The sequence below is a fragment of the Thamnophis elegans genome, chromosome 1, assembly GCF_009769535.1.
Source record: "Thamnophis elegans isolate rThaEle1 chromosome 1, rThaEle1.pri, whole genome shotgun sequence".
Classification (NCBI taxonomy): Eukaryota; Metazoa; Chordata; class Lepidosauria; order Squamata; family Colubridae; genus Thamnophis; species Thamnophis elegans.
In genome coordinates this window covers 33,249,500-33,266,834 of record NC_045541.1, presented here as the reverse complement: position 1 = coordinate 33,266,834, position 17,335 = coordinate 33,249,500, and the positions used below count along the sequence as shown (strand labels likewise).

General features: G+C 39.9%; 1 protein-coding gene across 1 annotated transcript in view; it reads right to left on the bottom strand.

The window, feature by feature from the left end:
* The window catches only part of BAZ2B (bromodomain adjacent to zinc finger domain 2B), a 143,992-nt gene that overhangs the window by 110,358 nt on the left and 16,299 nt on the right, over nt 1–17,335 (bottom strand). Inside the window, 1 exon segment of the mRNA XM_032210955.1 lies at nt 2,818–2,970. Within this exon segment, the coding sequence (XP_032066846.1) occupies nt 2,818–2,970 (153 nt within the window).

Below are 17,335 nucleotides of genomic sequence, written 5' to 3'. Positions count from 1 at the left end.
AATCAAGAGCCCCCCCCCCCCCCCCCCCCCGGTCAAGGGCGTCCCTCTTTTCCAATCTGAAAATCTGGTCACCTTAATCTTATGCAGTCCTGATTCACCCAACATACCTCCAGAACCTGCACTGGAGTACACAATAAGTTTCTCCCTCCATCTTGGAGGCAATGGGAAAAAGAAAGTATGTATTTTATTGATATGCTACCATCTCACTCTGTATGTATCAAAAGCTCTCTCATCTTCGTGCTCAGGGTAGTGGCAGCTTTTTGTCACAGACTCTCCACAAACTTCTACCAACAGCTAAAAATATAGGTATCATGTAATTAGTAAGTGTTGATAGGTCAAAAGTGGAGCATCTGCTTTATTAAAGGCTACAGATTCAATCCTAGACTAGCAGGGAACATTCTGTCTTTATTCTTGCAAACTGCTGCCAATTAGTATAAACAGTCATGAAGTAAACAGACCAAGAGTTTAACCTACAAATGTAATGACTATATAATATAAATGAGATTCATATGCATTGAAACCTAAATACATCCCCCATTTAATTGATCAATTTCTATTGGAACATCCTCCTGAAATCAAACAACAGGTTGTTGAATCCTTTTAGAGTTGCTTTACACTTTGATTAGAATGAACTTTATAAAACAAGGAACAGGCGTGAGTGGATCCACAAAAGAGACAAGCTTCTAGTCCTCTATATAAAAAAATCAGGAGGAAAACAGATAAGGAAATTGTCAATTAAATTGCCTATACATACATGACTCACTTGATAACAGGAAATTTTGCTAGAATCCTTAACCTTCCTGCAACTAAACACTATTAATCAGAGGTTAAAATTCTCATTCCTTGGAATAAGTGTTTCCAGTCCTAGATTGCCTGGAGGAAGTCTGGCAAATCCAAAATAGTTTAAACAATCCAGTTAAATTTACATTAATTTAACTGCAATTTTATTACATTGCATATGATTCATTATGCAAATAATGTAAATCATCAAGATGACACATGGGTAAGACTTGTCGCAACTGACTTAGTAAAAAAACTATTTGCAAGGATAGACTTGCAAAGCCACCAAAGTACTAATAAGTAAATTTAGTGCAGTAAAGTTAACGAAGTTAATGAATAAAGTTATAGTGAAACTTCTAATATATGTCCCTCTTTTCCTTCCATACAAAGTAAAAACTAGTAGTTCACTGTCTCTTGTTCTGGTATTGGACAGATCTTGGCTTCTGACTGCATAAGGACATATTCACACATATACTTTCATATTTATCAGGCATTTGGGAGTTTTAAAACCACACTCTGCCCCCAAATGCTCAATTAAAAGTATGTACAGCATTTCAGATTGCTGATTTGGTGGGGTTTTGTCTTATTCAAACAATTTCTGCAGAAACATTTTTGACAGTACTAGCCTATGACCGTGATGGTGAACCTGTGCATGCACAGCCTCTTCTGCCCGCGCATGCACAGGGGGCAGACACATGCGAAGGACATGTGCACACATGTGCAGGCGGTACATTTGCGGGACGCTCGCATTGCATTTTGGGACCATCGTGAGCCCCCCCCTCATTTTTGGGCCTGGAAGACCTCCTGTACCACCTGAAAACCAAATACAGGGCACAGGGATCCCAAGCAAAGCCCCCCCCCGCACCCCGTTTTGGGCCTGGAAAGCCTCCTGCACCAAACTAGAAGCCAAAAATGGGTGAGGGAGAATGAGGTGCATGCGGGGGGGTCACACACACATGCGCGGGGGCAGCAGGAGCACAGGGGTCACATGCATATGCATGGGGGCGGGGAACTATGCACTATGGGTGGGTGCATGCACTGTCATGCACCTGCATGCACGCTTTTGCCACACACCAACGAAAATCTATCACTGGTCTATGAAATCATACAAAACACACAGAACTGGACAGAAAGAAGAATTCATCATGACCAGGACAACTTGGATATAATCAACAACAAAATGTTATGATCCATGGCCGTGAAAGCAGCTTTGGATAACTTTTGCAATTATCTTAAGCTTTTAGTTGTTTCTTCAATAACTTATTAGTTACTTACACACCCTTAGGAAGCTTATGGCATCAGTTCCTATTTGGATATAACAAAATCCAAGCAATCTACAAATCATGCGTGGTGTGCAACTTCCTCAACCTGGTGTTCTCAATTATCTTCAGGCTATGTTTCTCAAAACTTCACTTGCAAAATTCTTGCCCAATGTTGTCAGAGTTGGGAAGTTCTACAAGGTACAGTTCCAAATCTCTAGAATGGGAACTTTCCTTACCTATAATTGTACAATTGCTTTAAAGGTTCCTTCCTAGCAAGGCATCAGTTTTAGGGATCGTTACACTGAATGGCAAAAATGTCACTTCTGTTACATACCAACTTCACTACTTTTCTTTTTTTTTTATTGCATTCAGATCCCAAACCTATAAAAATCCTAAAACACAGTGAAACCTTGACTTAGTGGATCTAAACACTAAATATGGCACCTGCAACCCACTATATCTGTTAGCGATTTATGCCGTTTCATACAGGGTTAACTTTAGAAGGAAGGGCCAAAAAAGTTAGTGCTGACCACAACCTGCATGTAAGGGGATGAGTCCTTGTTCACATAGTTACAGCTGCCATCTTTCAACATCCCCCATATCTTTGTCATTTGTGTGATGACATAATGTGCACATGTCATCATTTTGCATCAATTTACATCCTTTATAATTAATAATGTATTGCGCAACAAGGTTCCACTGTGACGTAAATTCATCTGGATGCCTTGATACAAGCCATCCATATGGTACAATATAACAAATATGGCATATTCACCACAGGCGTTGATTGTGGAGCTAAGTGATGTGGCTCCAGTGGAAAGGCCACCTTTGGAAATTGCTGAGACGATGGATGCTGAGGACAAGGCAGGAGATGAAGCTGCAGTGGAAGAGGCTGCTGTTGACGTTAACCGCTCTCCAGACTCCATATCTAAAACGAAAAAGGACGTGTTTAAAAAAAAGCACACATTAAGATGGATGTATAAGGGGTTATCCAGTATTTAGCCAAGTATTCTGCATCTGGCGAAAAAAAAGGCAACTAATGAATTTAAAAGACAACAGAATCCAAAGGGTTCCATATTTTCCTTTACATTGGGGAATCTTATTGTTGGATTTTATACTATTCCAAATATGACTGAATTTTGCTTGCTGAGACTATATTTACCAGTATATATATTCAATCACTGAAACTGGGTTCTTCTTGCCAAATATTTCTATAAACTATAAAGATAATAGATAGATAGATAGATAGATAGATAGATAGATAGATGGATGGATGGATGGATGGATGGATGGATGGATGGATGGATGGATGGATGGATGGATGGATGGATGGACGGACTGACGGACAGACAGACAGACAGACAGAGAGACAGACAGACAGATAGGGATAGATAGATAGATGAGGGAGAGGCAGAGGAAGGGGGGAGAAGGAGAGAGTAATAAAATTATCTTGCAAATGATACACTGTTTTCCAAAATGGTTTTTAGTTTGCTATATTAGGTAGAATGATAGTCATGGCCAAGGCAGTTTCTGCACTTGACTCATTCTTCATCTTCATATATACAGCATCTTAAGGGCAAACATAACTCCTTGAGTGTTCCCTTTGTTCTTTCCTGGTAAAGTTTTGAGTAAACTGCAAAAGAAGTTGGGCTCCTCCAGTGAATTCTACAGTTTGAAACTTGAGTTCTCAGCAAGGAATTTCTGCCTGACAACCTATCTGACCCAACCAAGAAGGGATATTTATTAATTTATTGAATCCCAGCTTTATAATTTTTAGAAATACCTCAAGGCACCAAACCTATCCAATATATCTTCCTCCCCCTTATTTTCCCACATCCCTGTGAGGTGAGTTGGACTCAGAGAGAATGACTGGCCCAAGGTCACCAGCCATTTTTATGGCTAAGGTGAACTAGAAGTCACAATCGCCCACTTTCCAGCCCGGTGCCATAACAACTAGACCAAACCTGCTTTATGATAATAATCACCTGAACTGTGTACGCATTCTGTGTATGTTCTTTGTTCCTGATTACGCCTTTGAGATTTAGTATGACTATGAAGTGAGTACTTCATGGCACTCTGAAATTTCTATAATCAACAGGATAAAAACCAGGAACGAGCCTTTGTTTATCCTTCCTTCTGCTTTGGAGGAGGAAAATGATTGAAAGATGTGGTGTCTGAGAAATGAAAAAGACAGACCAGCTTTTCCTCCTTACAACCTGCTCAGTAATTTGTGATGGCAATGAAGAATTTTATTTGTAACTCTTGGCTGTTGTCTAGCAGTTCTCCAGATTTTTGCAGCAAAGAGCTTGTTTTCTATGTGCCTATGGCCAGAACATCTGAAACATTTTTCATTTTTGTTTCATCTGAACGCAGAACAAGTAAATCTTTTGCTTTGTCTCAACTGCAGCCAACCGGAATCGGGTTGACAGAACTTCTGGGACATAATTTTTTGAGTTTTAAATAAACCACGTTATTTACAGAATTAATTTAAAGAATTAAAACTCTTCTGTCCTCGGATTGATGTTCTGTCCTCAGTTATAGCACCAGAACTTCTGCCCTTGAATTTTTCTGTCTTCAATTATGGCACCAGAATGGCTAGAGAACAGCCACGAGTTACAAATAAAATTATTTTATTGCCATTGCAAATAACTATATACCTCTACGTTGTCCCACATGCTATACACACTAGTTCCCAGTTTTTGTCTTAGCTTTATCTTTTCTTCTACTTGTGGTAGTAATAGTGGAGATACATAACCATTCAAGATGCCGAACTCCTCATTGCTTTTTGATCTTGAGATATTCTGGTTCTAATATATTGTGAATATTGCATATCCTGCCAAAGCTCATGATTTGATAGAGAACCAAAGTTTTTTTGGATTATTTTAGGTACTTGAAATTTTAAATTTTTAAATTATTTTTTCACCACTGTGAAAATTATAATGGAGAAGCATATTTATGGTCTTGTCAATGGTGAATATTTTGGATTAGATTTTTCTGAAGATGACATTTGCTGAAATTAATGCACTGATACTTTGTTGGACCTATTTATGTCACAAAAAATATGGGCCTATGTTTTTGTTGAATATTTAACATGTTGTTTTTTTAAAAAAATTACATTTTCGAAATTGTTCTATTTTGTTTGTATGTGTAGAGCAGGGGTGTCAAACTGGCCAGATGGGCAGGCCAAATGCATCATGTGCTAGCCATGCCCAGCCCCAGTTTAGCGAAGTGGGGGGAGGGGAGTCACGATATGTCACGTGACGACAACGTAACAATGCGAGTTTGACATCCCTGGTGTAGAGAATTTCTAATTTAAAATAGATATACGTTTACACAATTATTTACAGAATTCACTTCATAGAATATCTGATGTCGAAAGCTAAATAAAGCATACAAATATTACCACTGGTACACAAAGTACATCCGAAACAAAAAAAAACCTCAAACATTTCAGTAAGCACAATTATTTTCAAGTTAAGTGTGAAAGTAATGACTCAAAGATATAATTCTATGACTTCTCTGAAAATAATCCCCACTGACCTCAATGATACTTAATTCTGGGTGAACTTTTTATAGGATTGCATCATTAATTAATGGTGTCTCCCACTGGTTTCAGTGGGATTAAAAGTACACGGTTTACTTAGATGTAAGTCCCACTGTACTCCCAGTTAAATTAGTACAGAATGGCAACTCTAGATATTACTAACTTCAGCTGATTAGAGCTCAATATCATTAACATTATTTATTATGAAATTAATAGTAACATGATTTTATGTTAATTAAGTAGGAAAAGCCTGTAGCCCAAGGGATACGCACATGACTCCCGCATGCTCCATTTCAGGTAACTAGGTATTGAAATTATCATTTTATCACTATTTTATTTGCCATTATATATGCAATGCTCTCAAGTATCAATGTTATCTTTTCACAATTAAACAATAAAATCACTAAGATTGGCACCCAAGATTATTTGCAATATGGGATACAACAAACTTTCTCAGAAACAGGGATTAATTGAAGACCAAGGACATGTAGTATCAGTATTTCAAGATAAAGTGCAGTTGACTGAAAATTATTTTTCCATATATAATAGAATTGAGTGGCTATTCAGATATTCTTTACAATTACCCATTTAGGAGAAACTCACAAAATAATGTCCTCTGCAGCCAAACTTTGTAGCTTATAAATGTTGATCAGTGGAACCAAAATACTGATATGCCACCTAACTTTTTTCTGTAGCATCTTCTATTGTGTTTTGAGAGACCTAAGAATTTTGTTTTTAAATTTAAGAGTAAGCCTTAATTGTACCCAGTTAGTTCATTATTCTAAACCACTGCAGATGGCTGACATTGTAAGAGATAATCCCTGAAAGAGTCATTAGTGAGGATCAACGATAATTAGACTGCAACCCGAAAGGTTCACAAGAGAGAATAAAAAAGTATCAATATAGCAGCTTTTCCTATGAAAAGCAACAAGTGCTTATTCCATTTCCCCCCCTTTGGCTAATGTATTGTTGGCAAATACACCCAACTGTGACAAATGAAAGAATCTTATTACAGATCAAACATACTTTAGATAATACAATACTTGCCCCGCTATCCCCCTATTATCCAGGACAGGTATCTTTCTTTCTTTCTTTTTCTTTCTTCTTTCTTTCTTTCCTTCTCTTTCTTTCTTTCTCTTTCTTTCTAGCTATCATCTATCCATCGATCCATCCATCCATTCTGACAAGGACTGAAACTTCACTTCGAGGCTGCTTAGTGATGAACAGGGTTTTTAACAGGCAGGAATATCCAGCTGAACTGAAAAGGATGAATCGTGTGCCTCTTTTAACATTGTGAGCAAAACCTGTCTTTTTATCTCTACTAATTACTATATAAATATTTCAAGGCACACTGAAATAGTTTGGCTCAAAGAAGCCAAAGAAGTAAATAATGTATTTCATAAAAACACACATGTTGTAATCCTTTTCAAAATGACAACTGCGTATTGTGTAACAAGCTGATAAGTACACAGCATTGCTTTGTCCGTGTACCTTTCCAGAAAGATATTATTAAGAGAATGTACTGTATTGGTTTATTTTATGGGAGGTCAATCTCACAAGCACAGTATCTGTTCACACATCTATCATGTTTCATATTTCTGTTGCTGGGCGTTGGCTGGAAAGCACTGGTCCCATTGGGGAAGGGTAAATTAGTTACAGCCTCTGACAAATTCCTTGCAGCATTAGAACTGTTGAGCTGAAATATCTTTAACAAATGTAGCTTCCTTCCTATATAATTTAAACCTTAAGATCATATTACTTAAATCCATGGTTTAAAATAAAATTTAAACTTGTTATAGTATTCTTTTAATAAATGAAAACATATTTTCCTAAAGACCAGTGGTACTTGTTCAGGCAATACAAGTGTTTCTTTAGTGAAATAAGTTATAATGTTTTAAAATGTTTCGCTATTTGCCCTTGACTCTTTATCCCATAATTCTCTTCCCAACAGATTAAGGATGGGATTTCTATGGCTTAGAACATCTCTTTGGTTAAATCTGCATTCTACAAGTGGGCAAGACATTTCCAGGTGTTGGTGTTACAGATTCACGTCACTCAACTATGGGACAGCCTAATACGAAAATAAAAATAGATTTCATACAGACAATTAACAACGGGATACAAAATGTGATGGGGATACAATACACTAAAAGTAACAACTGTTTCTTATTTGATGGTTTAATATAAAGGTTTTGATGGTTTAATATAAAAGTTTTAATATAAAAAGGCATAACTTCTCCAATCTGTAAAAGCAATAGCTATTTCTTACCTGATGGTTTAATAGAAAAAGCAAGGCTTCTCCAATAGTCACTTACACTTAAAAATTATATACCAATATAATTGAAATAATATGGTCTAAAAGTGCCCAGGTCTTAGGTGCCAGAAAGACCATAGATACATTTAAGTTAGACCCCGTATTAAATGGAAGCTGAATCTTCGCATGGAGCAGATATTTGTCTTCGGATCAAGCAAGAGGTCTTCTGTTGCCTTATTAATATATCAGGGTGACTGCCCAACTACAGTGGTTACTATTTAAATTCACTGCATAATACTACCAAATCATATTTAACATAACAGGAAGCAAAATCTGTTGCACAACAGAAATGTCTTTTAAAGATTTCTACTTTTGTTTAAGGGAAAAAAAACGGTTCAACTCTTACTACAGTGAACAATACAGTTTTAGTTAGAATATAAATGACTTGGGATGGAAAATTATTTTAGTTATGCAATGTGATCACAAACTCATTATCTGCTTTGGAAAATTGGTAGACATTGTGAGTTGAGTTAAATTGCATTCCCAGAATTCATTTAATTCTTTTTTTCACATTTCCCTCTAGATGCATTGGGAAGAACAACAAATTAAAGCAGAATGCTCGTCTCCTATGTGCCTTTGTATTATTCCTATTAGTATAAAATTCCAGGAACTGTTGCTTTTCATCCTCTTCTATTTTGCTGTTAAGAGTCAGCTGTAACACTTTGTCCTACTTCAGGCTAGCAACAAGAAATAAAAGCCAAAAACAGTATCTGTGAGTATTTAAAAAAACAGAAAATTGAGAAACAAGAAAAGCTGCATTGTAGCTTAAGTGGGAGCGACCATCTCTTGCTAGTCACAGCCCGTGACCCCACAAATGTGCGCACGACAAAAGCGTGCCGACAAAACTGCGGTGCGAAAGCCGCGCCATCATCAACGCGCAGACAACAGCGCGCAGACAAAAGCGCGATTTAAGTTAAGGTAAGGGTTAGGGTCAGGGTCAGGGTTAGGGTTAGGTTTAGAGCGCGCTTCTGTCGGCGCGCTGTTGTCGGCGCGCTTCAGTGCTCATTCGTTGGCACGGTTTAGAACTCGCGGTTTTGTCACCGCGGTTTCGTCGGGCGTGCTTTTGTCGGGCCCCCTTTTGTCGGTGAACCGTCACAGCCACCTGACCTACTAGAGGGGGGAGGCAAGGAATATTACAGATCCCTTCCCCTAAGGAGGTACATTTGGCAGGATCCAGAAACAGGACCTTCTCTGTGGTGGCTCCCTCACTTTGGAACATCATCTCTTCAAAAATTAGACTTGCCCCCACTTCTTTCGTAAGGCTCTAAAAGACTTCATTTTGCCAATGGACTTGGGGAACCCAGAGTGGATGGCTTATTTGACTCTGTGTTGTCACTGAGGATGGTGGTGGGAAGTTATTGTTTTTGTTTTGTTTCCATACTGTGTTTTTATTTTTTGTAAGCCGCCTAGAGTCACTGTGAGCAAGTAGGCAGCTATAAATTTCTAAATAAATAAATAAGAAGTAAAATAAGAGGGGGAAAAGCCATTTACCACCATCAACAGAAAATATCTGGAAGAAAGTGTTGTGGCCCACAGATTTGGACAGTGAGGAGATTAAGAAGGAACATGGGCCAGTCCGGGTGGCTCTTACGAGTGCTCTGCATTGGAAGCAGAGATAAGGCCATGGCCGTCTGACAGTTATCAGCTGCCTTTGAAGTTGGACATCAGTGAGGCAGACGAACAGCTGGAGCCTGTTCCCAGTGGTGCATGCACAGAGTTGCCAGATGAAGGGAACAGCTAAGGAACAAAGGTCGACTTGGGAGCAAAGCCACAGGTGGAGAGTGAATGGCCACTCCCATAGAGAATAAAAGAGGAGTAAAAGGGGAGGGATGTTTCCAGGAGACAGTTCATTCCTGCATTCTTACCAAATATTGCAGTATCTGAAAGATATCAGCCTGGCCACTCTTCAAGTCGGTATTTGTGAACTATATTGAAAGACTATGGGCTGGGACTTTGCTGGAGAGGAATTCACTGTAAATTAAATAAAAGGGGTTTATCGGGACGAGGACTCGACTCTGTGCTGCGGGAAGCCTAGGTCAGAACAGAAAGCTTTTGACAAGTCTGACCAAGAACAGCAACCCCCTCCCTTTTTAAGTACTTTTCTGTAGAGTTACATAGAGAAGAACATTTAAGTTCTATCGTTTCTGAACTTACTTCTCTGTTATGGCCCAGCAGGAGTCATTGGAGCTACACCAAACTCCGACAGCGAGGGGCCCTATGAGTTGGCTCTGGAGGATGTGGAGGACCCTGGACAGGGTTCCGACACCGAGCAGGGTGCAGAGAGACTGGTTGGCCACCAGGTGGTGCCTGACCTTGGACCAGTGGGGAGGAGACAAGGGAGAGTGGTCCAGAAGCCAGCAGTGAGTTGTTCCTGGATGCATGCCATCGAAGAGCTACTAGGTGTCAGGAACAATTACACAATTACATGAGATAATTGCGCTCAGCTGGTGGTCATTAGGCTCCTCTCCAGACTATAAAAAAGACTGCTGGTGCACACGGCCCTCTTGCAGAAGTCAACGCATTGACTAAAGAGAACTGTTGTAACTAACTTGGCAGGCTGGATTGCTGCCAAGGTTTGTCTGAGTTGCTGCCAAGGTTTGTCTGAGTTGCTGCCAAGGTCCTTATCTGTTTGTTTTCTTGGCTTTCAGCCACCGAGATTTTGGTCTTGCTATTAAAGTACATTCTAGTTAAGCTTGTCTCGGCTTTCGTTACTGGATGAAGGAGCGGGTCAGAACACTTCTCTATGGACTTTGTTCATTTTTTAAGAACACAACTTAGCATAGAAATCAAAGCTGCTGGACTTAAGTAGGACTCCTTTGCTTTTAGGGAGTAAAACCATGAACACACTAGGATCTCAATTATTTAGTCAGGACATCTAACTAATTTCCCTGAATTTTTTTAAGCGCTATTTCTATAGGTTCCATCTACTTGAATGGATATAGGAAGTCATATTTTAACCTGCGGTTCCCACTATGTCCATACATTTCTGTTTTGTGCCAACAATTGCTATTTTATTTTCTTCCTTCTTTCTCTGTCTTCATCTCATCTTCAAAACAGTACCAAAGGAGAAGCTGTTTTGTTGACTTTTTGCTATATACATTTCACTGTGGCTAGTCACATAAAGTGGGATCAAATAGGCCATTAGTGGTGGGTTTTATATCACCATGTCCATGATTATGATCATATGCAACAATGATTTAAAAAAAAAGAAAGAAGAAAAATGGGTAGGATTTGACCAGATGATTAAAAAGAAGAAACCTTCTGAAACATACAAGCTAAATGTCACAACACATCTGTACCTTTGCACAACAGACCTTGACTCTTAGGCTCAGGCTTCTGTCTTCAGAGAACAAGAATTACAGGTAATTAATTTTATTTCCTGACACAGTGCTTATATAATTGGCATAAAAGGAAATGAAGTGCCAAAAGAAACAGAAATAAGAGTAATGAAATTTTGCTAAAACCTATTACATTTCAAGTATGCTAAAGAGTTGCAGAGGACGGATCTACTCAAAAGGATAAAGAGGCAATCATACTAAAAAATTTAGAGATGGAGAATCTGTGAAATTCATTTTACCCCATTTTTTATTTTTCCAAACTTAGTTTCATCCTGTTTCATGAATCAGTTGACTATTTTAAAAGTTAGCATTAAAAGTTTTAATCAATCATTTTGGTATATACATCCTCCTAATTTACCCATTTTTCTTTACTACAGCACGATAAACAAACTTAATTACAAATTTCAGACACAGGAAGTTTTCTTTATTGCTTCAGGGTTTATTGATATTTGAAAACTGTGGATTGCGTAAAATGCAGTCCAAACACTTCTACTTTTCTATTTTTGTACATAATTAATTTATGGTATTGTCACATTTCATATCTATGATCTAATAGTACAAGGATAAGGTGACTACTAAAGAAATATAGGTAGTCCTCGACTTACGACCCAATATTTCTGTTGTTAAGGAGACATTTGTTAAGTGAGTTTTTTTACGAACTTTCTGGCCACAGTTGTTAAGTGAATCATTACATGCATTAATTAGTAACACTGTTGTTAAGTGAATCTGGCTTTCCCATTGACCTGGTTTGTCAGAAGGTGGCAAAAGGTGATCACATGAACTCAAGATACTGCAACCGTCATAAATAAGAGTCAATTGCCAAGCGTCTGAATTTTGAACACATGACCATGGGGATGCTGCAATGGTTGTAAGTGTGAAAAACGGCCATACCTCACTTTTTTCAATGCCTTTGTAACTTCGGTCACTAAATGAACTGTTGTAATCGAGGACTAGCATGTTGTGGTATCTAGGATTTGTAGAAGGAAAATAAGGGACTTCTTTCTTCTCATATACTAGGAAGCCTGCACTTCAGTTCTCAAACACTTCAGCAGTCTCAGTCTCTGTCTCTCTCATGGGTGTTCTTTTTTCTTCCCATATTCCTCACCATAACCCTTAGTCAAAATGTTCTCTTGCATATACAACAAGAAGCAAAATAAGTGTGACTCCTTAACAATAAAGTTGATATAATTAAGCACTCAAACTTGCATTTATGGTTAGTGAGACACTGGAGTCCTTTAGTGAAACTACAATTTAGTGGATTTCGATACAATGGACTGTGCATCTGGTGGGTCCATTTCCACGGCAATTTGCATAATATGTGTAATGACATAAATGATGTCACTTGCATCGATTTTGAGTAATGATACGATTCATGCAAATGGCTGCAACGACAGACTTTTGTATTTGAGAGATGTTTGTGAATAAGGGACATCTTTCCCTTAAGTGGTCTGTCAAAGCAAAGTTTCACTGTGCATCGAAGAAAAGATATGCACTGCTAAAAATCAGACCACTAGCAGCTCTTTCTGATCACAATGTTTCCTTGGTATAAGCTCTTAGACCGCATATCAGGGATGAGCGACAGCTGTGGATATTTAAAGCAAAAACCTGGAACTTTTGGAATAGGTTAAAAGGGAATCTGACGCTCACTTAGATTTCTTAGGGTCTCTCAGAGGGTTTTTTTTGTTTTTTTAAGAAACGTTTTTTCCAAAATTGTTTTCAAATGATATGGCAGCAGGACACAGTGAAAGACAAGATCTGACATTTGAAAGTCCTTAACACTGCCATTATAATTAGAGGCACAAGATGATTTTTTTTTGGGGGGGGGGTTATCATTTATTATTTGTTTTGTGGCATACAATGAAAAGAGAACAGAGGAGAACAGAGCTGATATCTAAGACATATTCTTAAAGAATTAATACCTAAAATAAAACAAGCATTCCAGCATCCATTAACACAGAATATTAAATCAGCACCAACTGTAATTAAGAGCGCTGAGTTCTACTTGGTAGTTAAAAATGAGATAAGGCTATTTTATTCACTACAAAATGGGTTAAAATCACCACAGATGGGGCAGGGCATAATTCACACTGATTGATATCAATTTCAAATTATCTAAATTTGTAGCTATGACTTGTGGGACTGTCTATCTCCTGATCAACAAGGTGCGTACTCCAGGTCCCATCTATTAAGGAGTGTCATCTGTATCATGCCTTTGTTAGGTGTCAGCATCTTCCCAGACATCCGGATGCCCCTGATCCCATTAGCCTTTTGGAAGGCATTAAAGCCCTGGTTAATCCCCACCCCCACCCCCCAACTTTGGGCTCTGAAACTCTGTTAGGTGATTTATCCTACAAGTATAAGTGGAATATTTTTAAACCTTGGCTATGCATTTATGTTTATTTCTTGCTATGGGTTAGTTAAGGGACACAGTGGATCAGTGGCTAAGACGCTGAGCATGTTGATTAGGTCAGCAGTTTAGCGGTTCGAATCCCTAGCGCTGCGTAACTGAGTGAGCACCTGTTACTTGTCCCAGCTTCTGCCAACCTCGAAAGCATATAAAAATTCAAGTAGAAAAATAGGGACTACTTTGGTGGGAAGTATCAGCACTCCATGCGCCTTCGGCATTTAGTCATGCCGGCCACATGACCACGGGACATCTTCAGACAGTGCTGGCTTTCGGACTAGAAACAGAGATGATCACCACCCCTAGAGCAAGAAATGACTAGCACACATGTGCGGGGGAACCTTTACCTTTATCTTTATGGGTTATTTATAATATTCTTTCTTTCTTTTTTTTGCTTTTCTTGGAATCCTTGTTCGTCATCTGGAGTTACAATATTGTGAGATAGGTGACTGTATAAACTATATCAAACAAACAAAGACACCCCATATCGCAGAAGGTTTCCATGTGGGGGAAGGGTTCCTATATGACTCTGCAGAGAATCAGAAATGCTAAGATTAGTATAAATGGAAGGCAAATACATCTGGACACCGCTTAAGATTCTTTGAACAAAGTGAAGGAATGGCACATCTGGAAGCATGCTGGCAACTTCACTGCTGACATTGAACTAAATACTGTAATAACAATATCAACATGTTGATACGATGCACTGATCCGGTAAAAAACCTCACTCAGTTCACTGACCCCACATTAAGTTTCATCTGAGAAGTGAAATGTACTAATTTTATCCTGTGCTGCATTATTATCAAGGCAGGCAAGGATCAGCAAGTACCACCTTCATACTATTTTGACAATCAGATACTTTCCAGGTGTAGACTTCATCTCCCATCATTCCTAGAACACATTTAGAAGGCACCAGATTAGGAAAAGCTCTTCTAGATTAGCCAGTGTTTAACATAATCTAATCCAAAATAGTGATTTAGGCATCTTAATTAATTTTGCAGAGTGGTCTTAAATGCCTGTTCCCTCAGATGAACGCCCCATTGCATCGCATGGACTTGATTCCCAAATAAACAACAGGAGCACAGCTTTATGCAAATAGAAGCTAAACCCTGTTAATTGAAATCAGCTGCAGTTTCCTCCATTCTAAAATTGTGGTGCTCCTTCTTAAATTGAGCTCTCTTCAACAGCCCAGGGTGCAATTATATGAATGACACAATGTGGGGTGGAATCACACTGAGTAATGCTTACCGCCTTGAGTGCATAAGCTGAAGCAAAAGCAGCTTAGCTTGGGTATCCATTCTTTCATCGCGGCCCTTTCAGGCCCGTCTCCTGAAAAGCCACAAGCACAATGAAATGGGAAGGAGGAGAGCTGAACATGTAAAACATACTCTGCTCAATCTGGACCATTATTACCCTTTCAAAGGGGGGGGGGGAGAAGTATTATGAGAATGTTCTTTTCTCCATAGAAGTTGCACAATGGAGGGGTGGGGGATGGACTTTTCAACCTTCATCAATATTGATCTGGAAAATTGTTAAATTAGGGAGAACTTCATAAAGTACAGGAAATAAAACAGAGGTGGATGATAAATAATATCTAGCAATTCAGGGATGGGTTGCTGCCGGCATTACTGCCAGTTCGGTGAACGCGTGCATATTTGCAAAACAAAAAGTTCTGTGCATGCACAAAACCTTAAAAAACTGGGGGGGGGGGGGATTGTTGCAATGAAAATTGTTCTAATGCATGTGCAGAATCGAAAAACAAGATAGTACCACCGTAGGAGAACCAGTTCAGGGACATGGCAAGCCTGGGTCGCTCCCAGTTCCAGTGACCCAGGCCGCCAGTTACTACCTATTCGGCCAAACCGATCCAAACCATTAGGAAGCCATCTCTGTAGCAATTGGCAGAAGCTGCCTAAACTTGATTTAAAAAAAAATCAAATGCTGAACTGGACACTATAAATCGTCCTAAACAAGTAGTTGATATACCATATTTTTGGAGTATAAGATACACTGGAGTATAAGACGCACCAAGATTTTGAACAGGCAATTTTTTAAAAAAGTTTTTGCACTCTGCAGACCTCCCAAAAAGGGCCCATTTTTTTCCCAAAAAGGGGCATGCATATCCTTTAGGAGCCTTGTAGATTGCTCATGGGGGGTGCTCCCCCAAAACAAGCAAAAAAAGGGCCCAATTTTTTTCGCAAAAATGGGCCCCCTTTTTGTCAAAAAAAGGCATGCATAGCCTTTAGGAGGCTTATAGAAGTGCTCCTGGGGCCTGGGGGGGCAAAATTGAGCAAAGAAACGGCCCATTTTTCACTCATTTCTTCTGCCCTCCCCAGCCCCCAGGAGCACTCTATAGTCTCCTAAGGCTAGGCACCACCATTTTGGTGAAAGGGGTGGGATTTCGTGAGGCAAAAAATGCTGTATTGAGTGTATAAGACGCACCCAGATTTTCAGACTTTTTTTGAGGGGAAAAAGTTGTGTCTTATACTCCGAAAAATACGGGTAAGGGAAAAAAAGAGGAAGAGAAAAAACTGTAATTGATAATGCCTAAGGTGACCAGATTTTAACATAGGTACAGCGGGACACCATTGACCCGGGGTTAAAAATTTGGACTAAATTATCTTCTCCACCCACCCACCCCCAGGCATCCTAGGCAAAGGAAGGACTTAGGCTGAACCCGTCACACCTTGCTTTCCCATCCACATAAACTACCTTCAAAAATGTGGGGCTGCTTCAGATGCAGCGGGGGGCGCCCACCTCATTTCCAGAGATTCCCAGCCGGAGACTGTGGCTGTATCTCCCTTCTGTTCGCCCCTCAAGCTCCCTCTGTCCCGGTGAGCAGCATCAGCGAGCGAACCATTCTCTCTTTCTCTCTTCCTCTCTCTCCCCACGGGACTGAGCTCTCGCGCCCACCAGCCCTCTCTCTCTCTCTCTTTTTTCTCCGCGCACATGCATGGCCAGAACAAGAAGGGCGAGCGGTGCTTCTCGCTCAACCTGCCCTGGCCGCGCGCTTTCGGCTTCTTTCTTGGCTGCCCCCGCTTCCCTCCCCCCCACACACTCAGATGGTGCAGCGGCGGCGGGCATGGGGGGATGGAGGGATGTGGAGGGGGGTGAAGATGAGGGGGGAAGAGAAGGAAGCGCGCTTCGCAGTTGCTGCTTTGGGTCCTGAAAAGCTGGAGAGAAGTGAGCAAAAGGAGGGTAGAAGACCTCACTTTCTTCTCTCTGGCAGAGCCGAGTCTGTCTGCAGAAGTGGCTACCTAGAGAAGTCCTTCGTGTGGTTTTTTTCCAACACCCCCTCCTCCCCCTCCTTCCCTCCAGCGGTCTGATGTCCTGTTTTTTGGCCCTTCTGGTTTGCTTTGACCAGAGCCGAAATCCCTGCTCGGACTCCCCTCAAAAAAGTCGGACTTTTTAAAAAACACCGCGGGACGCGGGACAAATTGTTCAAAAGCAGGACTGTCCTGGCAAAAGCGGGACATCTGGTCACTATAATAATGCCATCAAATACATTCTGAAATATCTATACCATGGTTGGTACCATCATTAGGTCCATACAAGAAATATAGTACTGTATAATATGGTCAAGGTGTGAAGGCACCAGGCTAGTAAGTAGGAGTTGTGAGTTCAAGTTCTACCTTGGGAATAAAAGCCAGGTGGGTGATATTGAGCAATTATTCCCTCTCATTCACCTCACAG